This window comes from Sus scrofa, chromosome 6 (genome assembly GCF_054392235.1).
Source record: "Sus scrofa isolate SSC_HxYL_T2T_F1_AM1 chromosome 6, Sscrofa_HxYL_maternal_Yorkshire_Landrace_v2.0, whole genome shotgun sequence".
NCBI classification, from domain to species: Eukaryota; Metazoa; Chordata; class Mammalia; order Artiodactyla; family Suidae; genus Sus; species Sus scrofa.
In genome coordinates, this window is record NC_139388.1 from 101,394,015 (window position 1) to 101,410,014 (window position 16,000).

Sequence of the window (16,000 nt, forward strand, 5' to 3'; positions counted from 1 at the left end):
GCGTTGCCGTGAGCTGTGGTGTAGGTCGCAGACATGGCTCGGATCCTGCATTGCTGTGGCTCTGGCGGAGGCTTGGACCCCTAGCCTGGGAACCTCCATATGCTGATGGAACAGGCCTAGAAAAGGCAAAAAAACAAATAAACAAAAAAAACCTGCTTTTGCTATCCCATAGGTTTTGGAGTGTAGTATCTTAGTTGTCATTTGCATCTAGGTATTTTTTAATTTCCTCTTTGATTTCTTCAGTGATCCATTGGTTGTTTAGTAGCATGTTGTTTAGTCTCCAAGTTTTTGTGTTTTTTGTTTTGTTTTGTTTGTCTTTTTGCCATTTCTTGGGCTGCTCCTGAGGCATATGGAGGTTCCCAGACTAGGGGTCCAATCAGAGCTGTAGCTGCCAGCCTACACCAGAGCCACAGCAATGTGGGATCCAAGCCACATCTGTGACCTACACCACAGCTCACAGCAACGCCGGATCGTTAACCCACTGAGCAAGGGCAGGGACTGAACCCGCAACCTCATGGTTCCTAGTCGGATTCGTTAACCACTGTGCCATGACGGGAACTCCCCCAGCTTTCTTTTAGTTCCCATTTGCATGGAATATTTTCTTCCACCCTCTCACTTTCAATTTGTATGTGTTCCTAGAAGTGAAGTGGGTCTCTTAAGGACAGCATATATATGGGTCTTGTTTTTGTAACCATTCATCCAGTCTATGTCTTTTGGTTGGGGTATTTAGTCCATTTTCATTTAAGGTAATTATTGATATGTATGTTCTTATTGCCATTTTATTAATTGCTTTGGATTTGTTTTTGTTGCTCTTTTTTCTTCCCTTCTTCTCTTGTTCTCTCCTCTTGTGGTTTGATGACTATCAAGTGTTGTATTTGAGTCGACTTTTCTTTTCTTTTTTTTTTTTTTTTTTGTCTTTTTGTCCTTTTAGGGCCACATCCATGGCATATGGAGGTTCCCAGGCTAGAGGTCTAATCAGAGCTGCAGCTGCCGGCCTACACCACAGCCACAGCAATGCCAGATTCGAGCTGCGTCTGTGGATGAATTGAACCTACAATCTCATGTTTCCTCATTGGTTTTGTTTCTGCTCTGCCAGGGCAGGAACTCCGAGTTAATTTATCTTATTTGTTTGTGTATCACTTTAGATTTTTGCTTTGCAATTGCCTTGAAGTTTCAATATAGGAGTCTATATACATGTAAGATTGTTTTAAGTTGTTGGTCTCTTAATTGCGAGTGCATCTCCAGTGTCCTGCATTTTTTTCTTCCTTTTCTCATGATTTCTGACTTTGGTAGCATAATTGTGCATGGATGATTTCCTATCTTTACTGTATATATGCCTTTATTGGTGAGCCTTGTCATTTGTGGTATTTTTATTTCTAGTTATTGTCTTTTCTTTTCTGCCTAGAGAAGTAAGTTCCTTTAGTATTTGCTATAAAGCTAGTTTAGTGTTGCTGAATTGTCTTAGCTTTTGCTTATCTGTGAAGCTTTTGATTTCTCCTTCAAATCTGAATGAGAGCTTTACTGGGTAAAGTAATCTTGGTTGGAGGTTTTTTTCCTTTCATCACTTTAAGTATACCATGCCACTCCCTTCTGGCTTGCAGAGTTTCTGCGGAAAAATCTGCTGATAATCTTATCAGGGCAGGGGTTCCTTTGTACTTATTTGTTTCTTTTCCCTAGCTGCTTTCAATATTTTCTCTTTGTCTCTAATTTTGGTCAGTTTGATTAATATGTGTCTTGGGGTGTTCCTCCTTGGGTTTATTTTATATGGTACTCGTTGTGCTTCCTGGATTTGAGTGAGTGGTTCCTTTCCCATGTTAGGGAAGTTTTCAGCTGTTAGCTCTTTGAATATTTTTTCTGTCCTTTTCTCTCTCTCTTCTCCTTCTGGCACCCCTATAATACGGATGTTGGTGCATTTAACATTGTCCCAGAGTTCTCTGAGACTGTCTTCATTTCTTTTCAATCTTTGTTCTCTTCTGTTCCACATCAGTGATTTCTGCCAGTCTGTCCTCCACCTTGCTTACTTGTTCTTCTGGCTCCTGTTTTCTGCTGTTGGCTGCTTCTAATGAATTTTTTATTTCAGTTATTGTATTTTGCATCTCTTCTTGCTTAAGTTTTATATCTTGTATCTCTTTGCTCAGTGTTTTCTGTAAATTATCAGTCTTTGCCTCCAGTTTTTTCCCAATGTCTTGCATCATCTTCAGCATCATCAGTTTAGTCTTTTTCCTGGAGGCTGATAATCTTCAGATCACTTAGCTGTTTTTCTGGGGTTTTTTTCTTTCTCCCTCATCTGAGTTATAGTTCTCTGCCTTTTCATTTTTATAGGTTTTTGGTGTGGTCTCCTTTTTGCAGACTAATAGAGTTGTAGCCTCTCTTACTTCTTTTTATTTTTATTATTATTATTACTATTTTTATTTATTTATTTGTTTATTTTTTTTTTTGCTTTTTAGGGCCACACCTGTGGCATATGGAGGTTCCCAGGCTAGGGGTCAAATTGGAGCTACAGCTGCTAGCCTACACCACAGCCACAGCAATGTAGGATCTAAGCTGTGTCTGCCACCTACACCACAGTTCACAGCAACGCCAGATCCTTAACCCACTGAGCAAGGCCAGTGGTCAAACTGTAACCCCACAGTTCCTAGACGGATTCATTTTTCTGTTGCACCACAGCGGGAAGTCCAACTCTTACTTCTGATGTCTGCCTCCCTTGTGGCTGAAGTTGGTGTGAGGGCTTGCTGTAGCTTCCTAATGGGAGGGACTGGTGCCTGCCCACTGGTAGGTGGGGCTGATTCCTATCCCTTTGGTGGTTGGGGCTTTGTCTCTGGGAGAGATTAGAGGTGGCTGTGTGTCTGGGGGATCTTTAGGCAGCCGGTTTATGATGAGTGGGGCTGTGATGATCCCACCTGGATTATTGTTTGGCCTGGGGCTTCTCAGTCCTTCTGGGTGGGGCCAGATTTTCCCAAAATGGCCATCTCCAGAGAAATGCATGCTGATGAATATCTCTGAGAGCTCTGCCTCCAGTGTTCTTCCCCACAAGGAGCCACAGTCAACCTGTTTTCCCAGGAGATGATCCTAGAACTGCAGTCTGGTCCAACCCAGATTCTTATGGACCTCTGCTTTGCCCTGGGACCCAGTGCACATGAAATCATGTGTGCACCTTTCAAGAATGGGGTCTTCATTTCCTCCAGTCCCATGGAGCTTCTGCACCCAAGCCCCACTGGGCTTCAGTGGCAGATGCTCCAGGGGCTCTTTCTCCCAGTGCCAGATCCCCATGCATGAGGACTTGACATGGGACTCAGAACTCTCACTCCTGTAGGTGAGTCTCTGTGATACAGTTACTTTCCAGTCTGTGGGCTTCCCACCCAGCAGTATGAGGTTGCTTATACGGCAAAATCACTGCTCCTACCATTTTGATGTAGCCTCCTCTTTGTCTTCTGGAGCAGGACATCTTTTTGAATGTTTCTAGTCCATTTGGTTGAAGGTTGTTCAGCATTTGGTTGTAATTTTGTTGTTTTTATGAGAGAAAGTGAGGTCCAGTCCTTCTATTCTGCCATCTTAATCCCACCTCTGTCATTTCTTTCTCTCTTTTTTTCAATGAGAGTTGCAACGTTTATTTCAGGTTCTCTCTCCTGCTTTTTTTTTTTTTTTTGTATATATTTTTGCTTTTTTGCCACATAGGCAGTATGTGGGAATTCCTGGGCCAGGGATTGAATCTATGCCGCACAATAGCAACCAGAGCCACAGCTGTGAGAATGTAGGAGCCTCAACCTGTTAGGCCATCAGAGAACTCCCCCATTTCTGTCATTTCTTACTTTAATTGGTGGAATTCTGAAGCTTTATTTTGTGTAGTTTTTTTATTTTATTACTAATTCAGTTTCTTCAGGTGCTATAGTTGTAGCCAGATTATCTACTACTTCTTGAGGCAGTTTTGGTATTTTGCGTGTCTTTACGGATTTGTCCCTTTCATCTAAGTTATCTAATTTTGGTGTAGAGTTGTTTATAATATTCCTTTATACCTTTTTATTTCTTTAAATGGTCAGTGGTCATGTCCTCTCATTTCTGATTCTAGTAATAGGAACCTGCTTGCTCTTTCTCTCTCTCTCCTTTTTTTTTTTTCTTGGCAGTCTAGCTAAGGGTTTGCCAATTCTTATTAATACCATTAAGAGAATAGTTAGGATGTTTGTTTAAAATATTGTAGATGGAGTTCCTCGTGTGGCACAATGTGATCGGCTTGGAAGCACTGGGGTTCAGGTTTGATGCCTGGCCCAGCACAGTGGGTTAAGGATCTGGCATTGTCATAGCTTCAGCTTAGGTTGTGCCTGCAGCTAGGATCTGATGCCTTGCCTGGGAACTCTGTATGCTGTGGGGGTGACCAAACAAGAAAAAAAAAATATTGTAGAGCTTCAGGTTGAAATCTGGGAGTCATGTCTTTATGAATTTCAATGTCAAGGATTGTTTTTCTAAAGTTTCTTAATAAGGATTGTGATTACTAGGCAGGAAGTAAGAGGAAGGGTTACACTTCCAGTTCCTGAGGGGAAAGACATGCATAGCAAGTAGGCGAAAGGAGAAAGAAAGTTGTGCTCCATGCAATACCATTGAGAAAGGATGAAGAGGCCACAGGATCTCCAGTTCACAGAACAGTGAATAAACATGAGGAGTATAGTTGTACCCATAACCTTCCACGGAAATCACCAAGGCAAGGCTTCAGGATAACACGAAGGTGCTTAACTCTTTACTAATTTAATTAAATTAAAAGGTGGTCCATGTTTGTGGTGGTTACATGTTGATTTGGAAGAGAAATGAGTTTTTCACAGGGTCAGAATAGAATTTGAGAGCTGAAAGCAGTTCCAGACTTCTGCCTGTGTACATTAGGAGAAAAGGAGAAACAGTTTTGAGCAAAAAGAAAGGGCTCTTTTTCGTTTATTTGTTTGTATAAAGGTCTGCAAAAGGTAACAGATATTAGAAAAAAATGGTTTAGCTTTGTCTCATCAAGAAGGTATAATTTCAATGTGAAAATGGGTTATGTCTCTCTTTTTTTAATTTATTTATTTTTTATTATTTATTTATTTATTTATTTTGTCTTTTTGCCATTTCTTGGGCCGCTCCCACAGCATATGGAGGTTCCCAGGCTAGGGGTCCAATCGGAGCTGTAGCCACCGGCCTACGCCAGAGCCACAGCAATGCGGGATCCAAGCTGTGTCTGCAACCTACACCACAGCTCACGGCAACTCTGGATCATTAACCCACTGAGCAAGGGCAGGGACCGAACCTGCAACCTCATGGTTCCTAGACGGATTCGTTAACCACTGCACCACGACGGGAACTCCTCTCTTTTTTTTTTTTTTTTAATAAATGCAACTTAAACTCCTCTGAGTCAGGATGGAAATCCTTTTGGTTTTATTATTTATTATTTATTTATTTATTTTGTCTTTTTAGGGCTCTACCCATGGCATATGGAGATTCCCACACTAGGGGTTGTTTCCAAGCTATAGCTTCCAGCTTACACCACGTGGGATCCAAGCTGTATCTGCAGCTCGCTACAGCTCACAGCAATCCCAGATCTATAACCCACTGAGTGAGGCCAGAGATCAAATCTGTGTCCTTGTGGATAATAGTCAGATTCGCTTTTGCTTAGCCATGATGGGAACTACTGGATGTGGTCTCTTTAACTTAATCTGAAACTCTGGTTTCTTAAAAGTTTTATTGAGAATTCTACATTTGCAAGCAATTATTGTTGAACGTCAACATTTTTCTATCAAAGATATTTTTATGCCTTATATTGTTTTCTATTTCCTATTGGAATTAAGAAGTAAGCTACTGCTTATTCTAATTTTTGAAATCGATGAGAACTAGGTAATATGGCTGAAAAAGAGCATCTGGAAAGCTTATGTTATAGGAAGGATATTTGAATTACCTTTGGCAACTAGCAGTAATTTCAAGTAAATCACATAAGCCCTGCAGATTCAAATTTCTCTTGAGTAGAACAGTCACTTGGCCTAAAATTTAGATCTATGAGGTCTTTTCCAAATCCAATCTTCTTAACTCATTGAAACTAATAATTTCACTTACATGTAGAATAAGGATCTTATCTTTCCCTGTTGGTTTAAAAATAATTGTTTCAAAGGAGAATTACATTAACAAGGTGAAGCATAACTATTGTTTGGCTTAGTATTTTCCAGGGTCCCTCCTGAACATGCTGATATGCTCCTGTTCATATATTTTACCTTGTTCCTCTCTTCAGTTTTTTTCAGTGGGTATATAACTTGATTGCATCACGCTAGACGAGGTAAACTTACAAACATATTGGATGTTATAGAATGAAAATATGTGGGAGGAGTTCCTTCTGTGGCAAAAAGGGACCCGTGGCATCTCTGCAGTGCCAGGATGCAGATTCGATCCCTGCCTGGCATTGTGGTTTACAGGATCCAGCTTTGCTGCCGCTGTGGCACAAGTCGAAACTGTGGCTTGGATCTGATTCCTGGTCTGGGAACTCCATATGCCACAGGTGTGGCCGTTAAAAAAAAAAAAAAAAGAAAGCAAATGTGTGGGAAAACACTGGTTTAGGTTATAACTTAGAAAAAGGTCATGAATGGATATTTTCCAAATGTTTTCCAATAGAAATCTTTGCCATAGGAAAGAAAAAGTCTAATTCTTTACAAGTTTATAGACCTGAGGAAACCAATTTTGCTGTGTTCTTATCTGGCCTCTGTACTTCTGGTTCTGCATATAAGATCACATGCTAGTTTTCATGACTAATTTTAAAGATTTTTGCTTAATATTCACTCTGATATCCAAAATTACAAGAGACGAGTTTAAAATTGCATTTTAGAGTTCCTGTCGTGGCTCAGTGGTTAACGAATCCGACTAGGAACCATGAGGCTGCAGGTTCGACCCTGGCCTTGCTCAGTGGGTTAAGGATCTGGTGTTGCCATGAGCTGTGGTATAGGTCGCAGACGTGGCTCAGATCCCGTGTTGCTGTGGCTTTGGCGTAGGCCGGTGGCTACAGCTCCAACTAGACCCCTAGCCTCGGAACCTCCATATGCCACAGGAGCAGCCCTAGAAAAGGCAAAAAGACAAAAATAAAATAAAATAAAATAAAATTGCATTTCAGATTATTGATGGAGTGAAGGACTGGTCAATTATAGCCCTTTGACAGGGATGAGCTACTGACCCCTGAGGATCATTCCCACCGAAGATGACTGCTGTGGTGAAACTTAAGTGCTGACAAATTCACGAGAACCAATCCAGGGAGGAGTTCCCATTGTGGTTCAGTGGTGATGAACCTGACTAGGATCCAGGAGGATTCGGGTTTGAACCTGGGCCTCTCTCAGTGGGTTAAGAATCCGGCTTTGCCGTGAGCTGTGCTGTAGGCTGGCAGCTATAGCTCCGATTTGACCCCTAGCCTGGGAACCTCTATATGCTGCCAGTACACCCCTAAAAACAAAACCAAAACCAAAACCAAAATCAAAATTTAATTGATCACATTGGTATGTACAGTTTTTTTTTTTTTTTTTGTCTTTTTAGGGCCATACCCCCAGCATGTGGAGGTTCCCAGGCTAGAGGTCCAGTCGGAGCTGCAGCTGCTGGCCTGCACCACAGCCACAGCAATGCCAGATCCGAGCTGCGTCTGTGAACAACACTACAGCTCACAGAAACGCCAGATTCTTAACCCACAGAGCAAGGTCAGGGATCGAACCTGCATCCTCATGGATACTAGTCAGGTTCATCTCTGCTCAGCCATGACGGGAACTCTGATATGTACAATTTTTAAAGCATCTACTTTTTATTGTATTCCTGCAGTGTGATGAAGTGTAAGGACTTTTTTTTTTTTTTTTTTTTTTTTGGTCTAGGCTAGTTTAGGGAGTCTTTTTCAGGCAGTAGAGAGAGAGGGCTGCTCAGGAGGCCTGGATTGCAGCCCTGCCTCTTTCATTACTAGCCCTGTGTTTTGTCTTGTGATACAGCGTTAAATAATGTCTGACCTTTAGCTGTATAACTGAAGAAAGCACCTTGAAAACATAAAATATCACTGTAAAGTTATAAGGTATTATAATTGTAGACAGAGAAAATTTAGGTTGTAACACTGAAAAAATATGCTGTTCTATTTTTCCCTTTTTGGTGCACTTTTCTAGGTGAATGTGCCTCTTAGGAGCAATTGTCTGGGAGTGTCTGGGATAAGCTTGGGCTGCACAGGCAAACTGTGCTCCCTGAAGGCGGTGCCCCTTGAAAGACAGAGCAGCTCAGCCAGCACATCCAGAGTATGAAGTACGAAGTACATTTATTCTGCAAAAATGATAAATAAACATAAGCTGATAAAACATTCAAGGATTCTTTCTTTGTCTTTTTGCCTTTTCTAGGGCCGCTTCCCGCAGCACATGGAGGTTCCCAGGCTAGGGGTAGCTGCTGGCCTACACCAGAGCCACAGCAACGCGGGATCTGAGCCACGTCTGTGACCTATGCCATAGCTCATGGCAACACCAGATCCTTAACCCATGGAGCGAGGCCAGGGATCAAACCTGCAACCTCATGGTTTCTAGTCAGATTCGTTAACCACTGAGCCATGACAGGAACTCCCAAGGATAATATTTTTTAATAAACATAACAAAATCAACAAAAACTAAAATTATATTCAGAGTGACATCACCACTTTTCACAGACCACACAGCATTTGAAAAAGGAGTATACCCTAAAAGAAAAAAAAAAAAATGGAGTTCCTTTTGTGGCACAATGGAAACAAATCTGACCCATAAGCATGAGGTTGTGGGTTCAATCCCTGGCCTTGCTTGGTGGGTTAAGGATCCAACATTGCCGTGAGCTGTGGTGTAGGTCTCAGATGAGGTTTGGATCTGATGTTGCTGTGGCTGTGGTGTAGGCAGGTGTGATAACTCTGATTTGACCCCTAACCTGGGAACGTCTATATGCCACGGATGTGGCCCTAAAAAAAAAAAAAAGAAAAGAAAAAGGCGTATAAATGTTGATTTGAGTTTTTCAGACATTTTAACTATACAGAGAAATTTTTTAGAAATGGTGAATCTACAGAATAAAAACAATGACAGAAATTGGAACAAAGTATACTGTACATAAAGGCATTTGAATCTTGGAATTTGAGTTGAAGATGGGAAAGTGGGAAGGTCCCAGGTTATCCCATCGTGGCTTAGACCTGCCGAGAGTATGTCAGCATCTGAGAGCCTTTGCATCATTGTCATCAGTCACTTTCTAAGAACCCTGGAGATGATGGACGGTGGGGCTTATCCAAATTGCAAAGGGTTCTGGAAATCATATTAAAAAATAGTACAGGACTTCCCACTGTGGTGCAATGGGATCGATGGTGTCTCTGCAGCACCAGGACACAGGTTCGATCCCCAGACCAGCATAGTGGGTTAAAGAACCCAGCATTGCTGCAGCTTCAGGGTAGGTTGCAACTGCGGCTCAGGCCTGGGAACTCCATATGCCCTCTGGCGGCCAAAAAAGAAAAAAAAGGTAAAAAAAAAAATAGCAGTTATACTGTCTTTGTATAAAAAAGCATCAGGTACAGGTTATACAATGACTAGGTTTGTAATAGAAGATAGCTAGGATTTTTTCCTGTCATTGTTACCTTTACTTGAGGTTTACTTATTGACCTATGCCTGCTGGAGTAGCAACAGTCTGGCTCATGTATTGTTCAGCTGATTAGATCATTTACTTGCTTTGAGGGGAATGAGGTAAGGACAAAAATATTACTGACTTTCGGCTGTAGTTTTCCAAGTGCAATGCTGCAGCAATATCCCATAAGGCCAGAAGATGGTGGTGTTGTCTAGAAACGTAGACCATTCTGCTGGTTTTCTGCTCTGTTCAATCTAGTATTTTTAAGCCCTCTCTATTTTTCAAAATTCACACATGGTCTAAACTTTTAATATAGCAACACTTAGGAATTGTTTCTGTGGGGGTATTTCTACGTTTTTTTTCTTAGAGTTTTTTTTTTTTTTTTCTTTTTACTGCTGCACCTGCAGCACATGGCAGTTTTGGACTAGGGGTTGAATAGGAGCTGCAGCTGTGGTCTTACACCACAGCCATGGCAGCACTGGATCTGAGCTTCGTCTGCAGCCTACACTGCAGCTAGCAGCCACGCTGGATCCTTAACTCACTGAGTGAGGCCAGGGATCAAACCCAAATCTTCACAGACACTATGTCCAGTTCTTAACCTGCTGAGTGACAATGGGAACTCCTAGACTTTATACTTCCTGTATTTTTTGTATTTTTAGGGCCATGCTCATGGCATATGGAGGTTCCCAGGCTAGGGGGCGAATCAGAGCTGTAGCTGCTGGCCTATGCCACAGCCACAACAACGCCAGATCCGAGCTGCATCTGTGACTTACACCACAGCTTACGGCAACTCCGGAACCATAACCCACTGAGCGAGGCCAGGGATCAAACCTGAAACCTCATGGTCCTTAGTCAGATTTGTTTTCACTGTGCCACAACAGGAACTCCCTTGTTTCTGTGTTTCTAAATCAAGAGGCATATATATACATCCTACCAATATCATGTAAGGAATTGGTTGTTTTCTACTCAGGGCTGTGGCACACATATTTCATTTTTATAAAAAGGATTATAAACCCATGATTAAGTGATGTTAAATAATTGTTTTTCTCTCTTGTAATGATATTATACTTGAGTGCCTAAGGAGAATTTTTTTTCCTCTCGTCTTTCAATTTCTTTCTTTTTTTGGCCACACTCACTGCACATGAAAATTCCCCTGCCAGGGATTGGATTGAAGCTGCAGCTATGGCAATGCCGGATCCTTTAATGCACTGCAGTGGTAAACCTGCATCTCTGAACTGCAGTAGGACTCTTACCCCACTGCACCATAGCAGGAACTCACTCAGTTTCTTCCTTTTATATTCTCTCCTGTTTTCTTCTCTTCTCCCTAATTCTGCTACATGTACTGTGGTATCTTGGTCATTAATAATAGACTGCAGTAATTTCTACTAAAAGATGCAATTGTTGGGAGTTCCCGGTATGGCTCGGCAACAGTGAACCCTACCAGTATCCACGAGGATATGGGTTCGATCCCTGGCCTCGTTCAGTGGTTTAAGGATCCCACTTTGTGGTGAGTTGTGGTGTAGGTTGCAAAAGAGGCTCAGATCCTGGGATGCTGTGTCTGTGGTTGGCAGCTGCAGCATGGATTCAACCCCTAGATCAGGAACTTCCATTTGCCACAGGTGTAGCCCTAAAAAGAAAAAAAAAAAAAATGTCGAGAGTGCCATATCTAATAACTGCCTTAAAAGGCTTACTGGTACTTACTATAGGTTCTTTCCTTGCTTGGTTGATGCTTCCAACTCAAGGTTCTCACTCGGCACTAATCTCAGAGTAGAATGTTACCATCGGCAGATAATTTGCAACAAGTTTGTACCTCAGGCCCTGATATGCGCTCTTGGAAAAAGCCGGTGAGTAAAACCCATTAAAGATCCAGTCCTCTTGGGGCTTAGGGTGAAGTTGGGAGTGGATAGGGAGGTTATCCAAGCCAATTGTCTGGTGCCTTGATGGAGATAGTACCCGACAGAGCAGAGCAGGGCGCGGGTACCGGGAGGAGCAAGGGCACTGTGAGGGTTGGCCCGAAAGAGAGAGGGTGCGGTGGTTGGACCAGCGCCCAGGAGCTGGCACTCGGCGGGAGCCTTTGCGGGACGGGGAGGAGCGAATCCCTGGGGCGGGGCTTTGGGAGCGGGGCCGACTAAGGGGCGGGGTTAACTATGGGGCGGAGCTAGGAAGAGGGACCTACCCGGGGGGCGAGACCAGGGGGCGGGGCTAGCCCCGGGCGGGGCTTTGGGGGCGGGGCCGCGGACGCCATTGCTCTGCTACCTGCTGGTGGCGGTCCTGTCAGGCCCCCTGACCGGCCCAGGTTCTCCGTCTGGTTTCTCACCCAGCTCCCCGGCTCAGTCCCTGGCCCGTCCCCTTCCTGGTGGCGGCCCCGGTCCCGCCCCGTCCCCGCCCTCTACCCGCAGCGGCGCGCCTGGCCCGCTGGGCGGGGTTCCGGGGATGAGGCGGCGGCGGCGCGCAAAGACGATGCTCCGCAGCTGAGGCGACGCGGCGTTGCGAGCGCGGCGCGACCCGCGGGATGGCTCAGCCGGCCGGTCGGGAGGGCGGCGAGGGGCCTCCGGACCCCGGGGAGGCCGCGGGTCCGCCGGCCGCGCTGAGCCTGGAGGAGATCCTGCGGCTCTATAACCAGCCCATCAACGAGGAGCAGGCGTGGGCCGTGTGCTACCAATGCTGCGGCTCTCTGCGCGCCTCGGACGCTGGCCGCCGCCAGCCCCGCCGCCGGGTGCGCTCGGCAGCGCAGATCCGCGTGTGGAGGGACGGCGCCGTCACCCTGGAGCCTGCCGCCGGCGATGCGGGAGAGCCGGCCCCCGCCTCGGGTGAGCCTCCGCCCGCCCCGCTATCCCTTCTCCCGCCGCGGACCCTCCCCCACCGCGACCCCCATCTCCAGCAGCACCACGGACGACCCCCATCCTGGCCCCCGGCGCTTCCGCCCCGGTCCACTCTCCCTTCATGTCTCGCAGGAGGATCCTTGCCGAGGCCCCGGGCCCTTCCCTTGCAGCTCCCGGGGCCGCCGCCCCCCGTCCTTCCGCGCCGTGCCCCTCACCCTCACGGAGGTGTTGGAGCTCGGGCGGTGGGAGCGTGGGCGGTGGCCCAGGGAGCCGTGTGGGCTCCAGGGTCAGTGCGCGGCCTGTCCAGCGCCCCTGCCCACGGCCGGCGGGGAGGCGTGGGGTCGCAGGCGGAAAGCTCTGGGCCGTGTGAACGCGCGGGTGGTGCTCGGGGCCGAGCCCGGGTGGGACGCGCTGGGCGCTGCCGGCTTCCAGAGACCTGGCCGGGCCGGCTGTCCCGAGGCTGCGCTCATCCAGCGAGAGGCTGGTAGTACTTTAAACCACTGCACACCAGGTTCTCTCAGTTGAAAATGCAGACAATTGAGCCCTGAGGAGAGAAAGCTATTTTGGGAGAAATGGAGGAAGCGACTGAATTATGATAAAAATAAAGAAATAATATGGTTTCCGTGCACCTTACAATTTGTTGTGATGGAAAACAGGCTTGTGAGGTTAAAAAGTTGACAGGTTGTCAGATAAATAGGTACAGTGGATTTTACTTAGGTCATTTTCTGATGTAAATTCTGGAAGACTATTACCTACCCGTCAGCATATAGCTAGGGCTTACCCAAATTTCTGTGGATGAAAAAGAGGTTGATAATAGGTTTCTCCTATCAGTTTTTATCTAATTCAGTCTTTCGAGAGACAAATCTATTAAAAACAGGAAAAAAAATCCACCCTCACTTTTAGGAAGTTGATGGAAGTGTCAAAATGTTTAAGGTGAAAGATGTGCTTCAGAATTAATAATGTGACATATAATGAAAATCCTCATTAAATTGATCGGGGTAGAGAACAGTCAAGATTATGTTATCAATTTTTTCAGTTCCAACAGAGTAGTTATTTATTTTTGGTGTCAGATAAACAGATTTTTAGAATTTTTATTTATTTAAAGCTAGTCTTTTTAGGATTCTTTTGAAATTATTTAAGACAATTTTTTAGTCTATTTGATGTCTGTTGCTTTTAAACTTGGACTTAATGTTAGTGGGAAATATTTATAATTGCAGTTTATTTACAGTTTATTAACATGACATGAAAAGATGCTTTTGTAAAATATAGCAAAGCCATGTCTTCAAAGGGAAAAATGGTTGTGTGCAGCCTGGTTTTAGAAGTAGCATTGGGGGAGTTCCTGTTCTGGCTCAGCTGAAACAAATCCGAATCTGACTAGTATCCTTGAGGACCCAGGTTCGATCGCTGGCCTCGCTCAGTGGGTTAAGGATCTGGTGTTGCCATGAGCTGTGGTATAGGTTGCAGATGTGGCTCGGATCTGGTGGTATTGTGGCTGTGGCATAGGCCAGCAGCTGCAGCTCCAATTCGACCCATAGCCTGGGAACTTCCATATGCTGCAGGTGCGGCCCTAAAAAGCAAACAAAACAAAACAAAACAAAAACAAGTGGCATTGGTAGTGGTGATTTCCAAAAGGAACAATTCCGAATTTACATTGTCCTTGAGCTTAATCCCAAGAGAGTATAGTTTAAGCTATGTTTGTGAACTATTAGTAGTTTAATTATCAAAGACTGCTGGATTCTGCTGGTAGTTTTTTAAAAAAATCATAACCTCATGTTGAAATGTATTCTTTTTTTACATCATTACTATGTATGATACCATGTTGACCTCAGTGTAACACACTCTTTCTGGAGAGAGTGGCAGAGTTGTTTCCTACAGCAGCAATAGTGGATTTGTAATCCATTCTCTTCCTTCTTAGTTCTGCTGGTGACCTTTGCTGCTGGTTTTGGGGAGAGCCCAGTCTGTGTTGCTGATATGTATGATCTTGAGCATTTTAAGGCCGATTGAGTAAAAATCTGGGAAGTTCATACTAAAATATTGTTTATATTAGTTTATTTCCTCCTAGTATTAAGAGTAGTTGCGTGGCTGTGGGGAGCACAGTGTCTTCTGAACATTTAATCTTGATTCTTAAAAATCCTGTATAACTTGGTACTGTACACCCTTGTTAAATTTTATTTTTAGAATTCTCACTGTGGTGCAGTGTGTTGAGAGTTCCACTGCAGCGGTTTGTGTTGCTGCTGAGGTGCAGGTTCTATCGTGGCCCAGTGCAGTGGGTTAAAGGATCTCGAGTTGTCCCAGCTGTGGCATAGGCGGCAGCTGCAGCTTGGATTCAGTCCCTGGCCCAGAACTTCCATATGCCTTGGGCGCAGTCATTTAAAAAAAAAATTCTTTTTCTAAGAAAAAATGGTAATTGTGACATCTCCATTCTAAGAAGCACTTTCTTTTTCATTCTGAGATATTTAACGTGATTTTATGTTGGCAGTCAGCTACATTGTTTTTTTTTTTTTTTTTTTTTTTCACATGTTATCCATTGACTTTTTTCCTAAATGGAGGTTTAGAAAGTTAAGTGATATGCTCATATTCACACTGGTAATTCTTTGAATCAAATCCAGGTCCTGGTAGTATTGTGGAATGAAAGAGATTTCATTTGAATTGGAATCATGATTCCTCCCCTTTCCAGCTGAGTGACCTTGAATAAGTTCCTTAATCTACTTAAGTGCAACCTTTACGTCTGTAAAATGAGAATAGATTACTTTTTTCCACAGGATAGAAGTTTGAGTGAGAGGTAAGTGTAAAGTGCCTAACACAAGGCTTGGTATGTAGCAGCTACTCAGGGAGTTTTAGTTCCCTTCCTCTCCTAATCCTGTGGTCCTTTCATATGGTCATACTGCCTCTGTCCAGCTGTTCTGTATTTTTACTCAGAATTGGGACACATGTCTAGGTCAGGGTTTCTCAGCCTATGCATTGACGTTTTTGACTGAATAATGCTTTGTTGTAGGGGCTGTCTGGTGCCTGTGTAGGATGGTCAGCAGCATCCCTGGTCTCTACCCACCAGGTACCAGTTAACCACATGCCCCGTCGCCTGAGTCATGATTATACAAAAGTCTCAAGACACGGCCAGATGTCCGCTGTTGAGACCCACTTTCTAGAATATGATAGGAGGTACCCAAGATTGTGTTCAGTGTAGAGAAATGGATCCTGGTTGTAATCCCCAAGTGAGTGACTCTTTCAGCTGGCCACCATTCCCTCTGCTGCTGAGTGAATAGTTGGTTCTTAGCACTATCAGCAGTATTGCTCCATTTAGTCCCATAGAAAGAAAATGCACTTCACACTCATTCTTGACTTGTTTTGGGGTTGAATGTAGCAGTAATTGATTTTAGTCCTTATTTTCTTTTAATAGTATTAACATACAGAATATTCAAATTCAGGTTGAATTAAAAAATTAGAAGTATACTGTAAGAGAAATAGAAAAATGTAGGAAATATGGGAATGAAACCAATATCGGAAGAAGACAATGAAGAATGAATAATTTTATTTAGCATTCAGATATAACTTAAAGCCATTTACTGACATGGCCATGAAATCAGTGTGATACAGGACTGAAG

At 44.0% G+C, this 16,000-nt stretch overlaps 2 protein-coding genes across 19 annotated transcripts in view; both read left to right on the forward strand.

The window, feature by feature from the left end:
• CEP76 (centrosomal protein 76) overlaps positions 1-8,314 on the forward strand; it is a 36,859-nt gene extending 28,545 nt beyond the window's left edge. For 2 of the 3 annotated variants that reach the window (XR_014807553.1, XM_084964085.1), the window contains exon 13: positions 8,127-8,314. Coding sequence is in view for 2 of the 3 variants with exons in the window: in XM_084964085.1 (XP_084820211.1) it covers positions 8,127-8,143 (17 nt within the window). In the remaining variant the exon portion in view is untranslated. Of the gene's footprint in view, positions 1-6,238; positions 6,284-8,126 lie in introns of all 3 variants that reach the window. The other variant, XM_084964084.1, reaches the window with a different exon arrangement.
• A 3,478-nt stretch (positions 8,315-11,792) lies between these two features.
• Positions 11,793-16,000, forward strand: part of SPIRE1 (spire type actin nucleation factor 1) — a 180,827-nt gene continuing 176,619 nt past the window's right edge. For all 16 annotated transcript variants that reach the window (XR_002344986.2, XR_014807548.1, XR_014807546.1 and 13 more), the window contains exon 1: positions 11,793-12,386. Coding sequence is in view for 8 of the 16 variants with exons in the window: in XM_021096025.2 (XP_020951684.2) it covers positions 12,089-12,386 (298 nt within the window). In the remaining 8 variants the exon portion in view is untranslated. The remainder of the gene's footprint in view (positions 12,387-16,000) is intronic.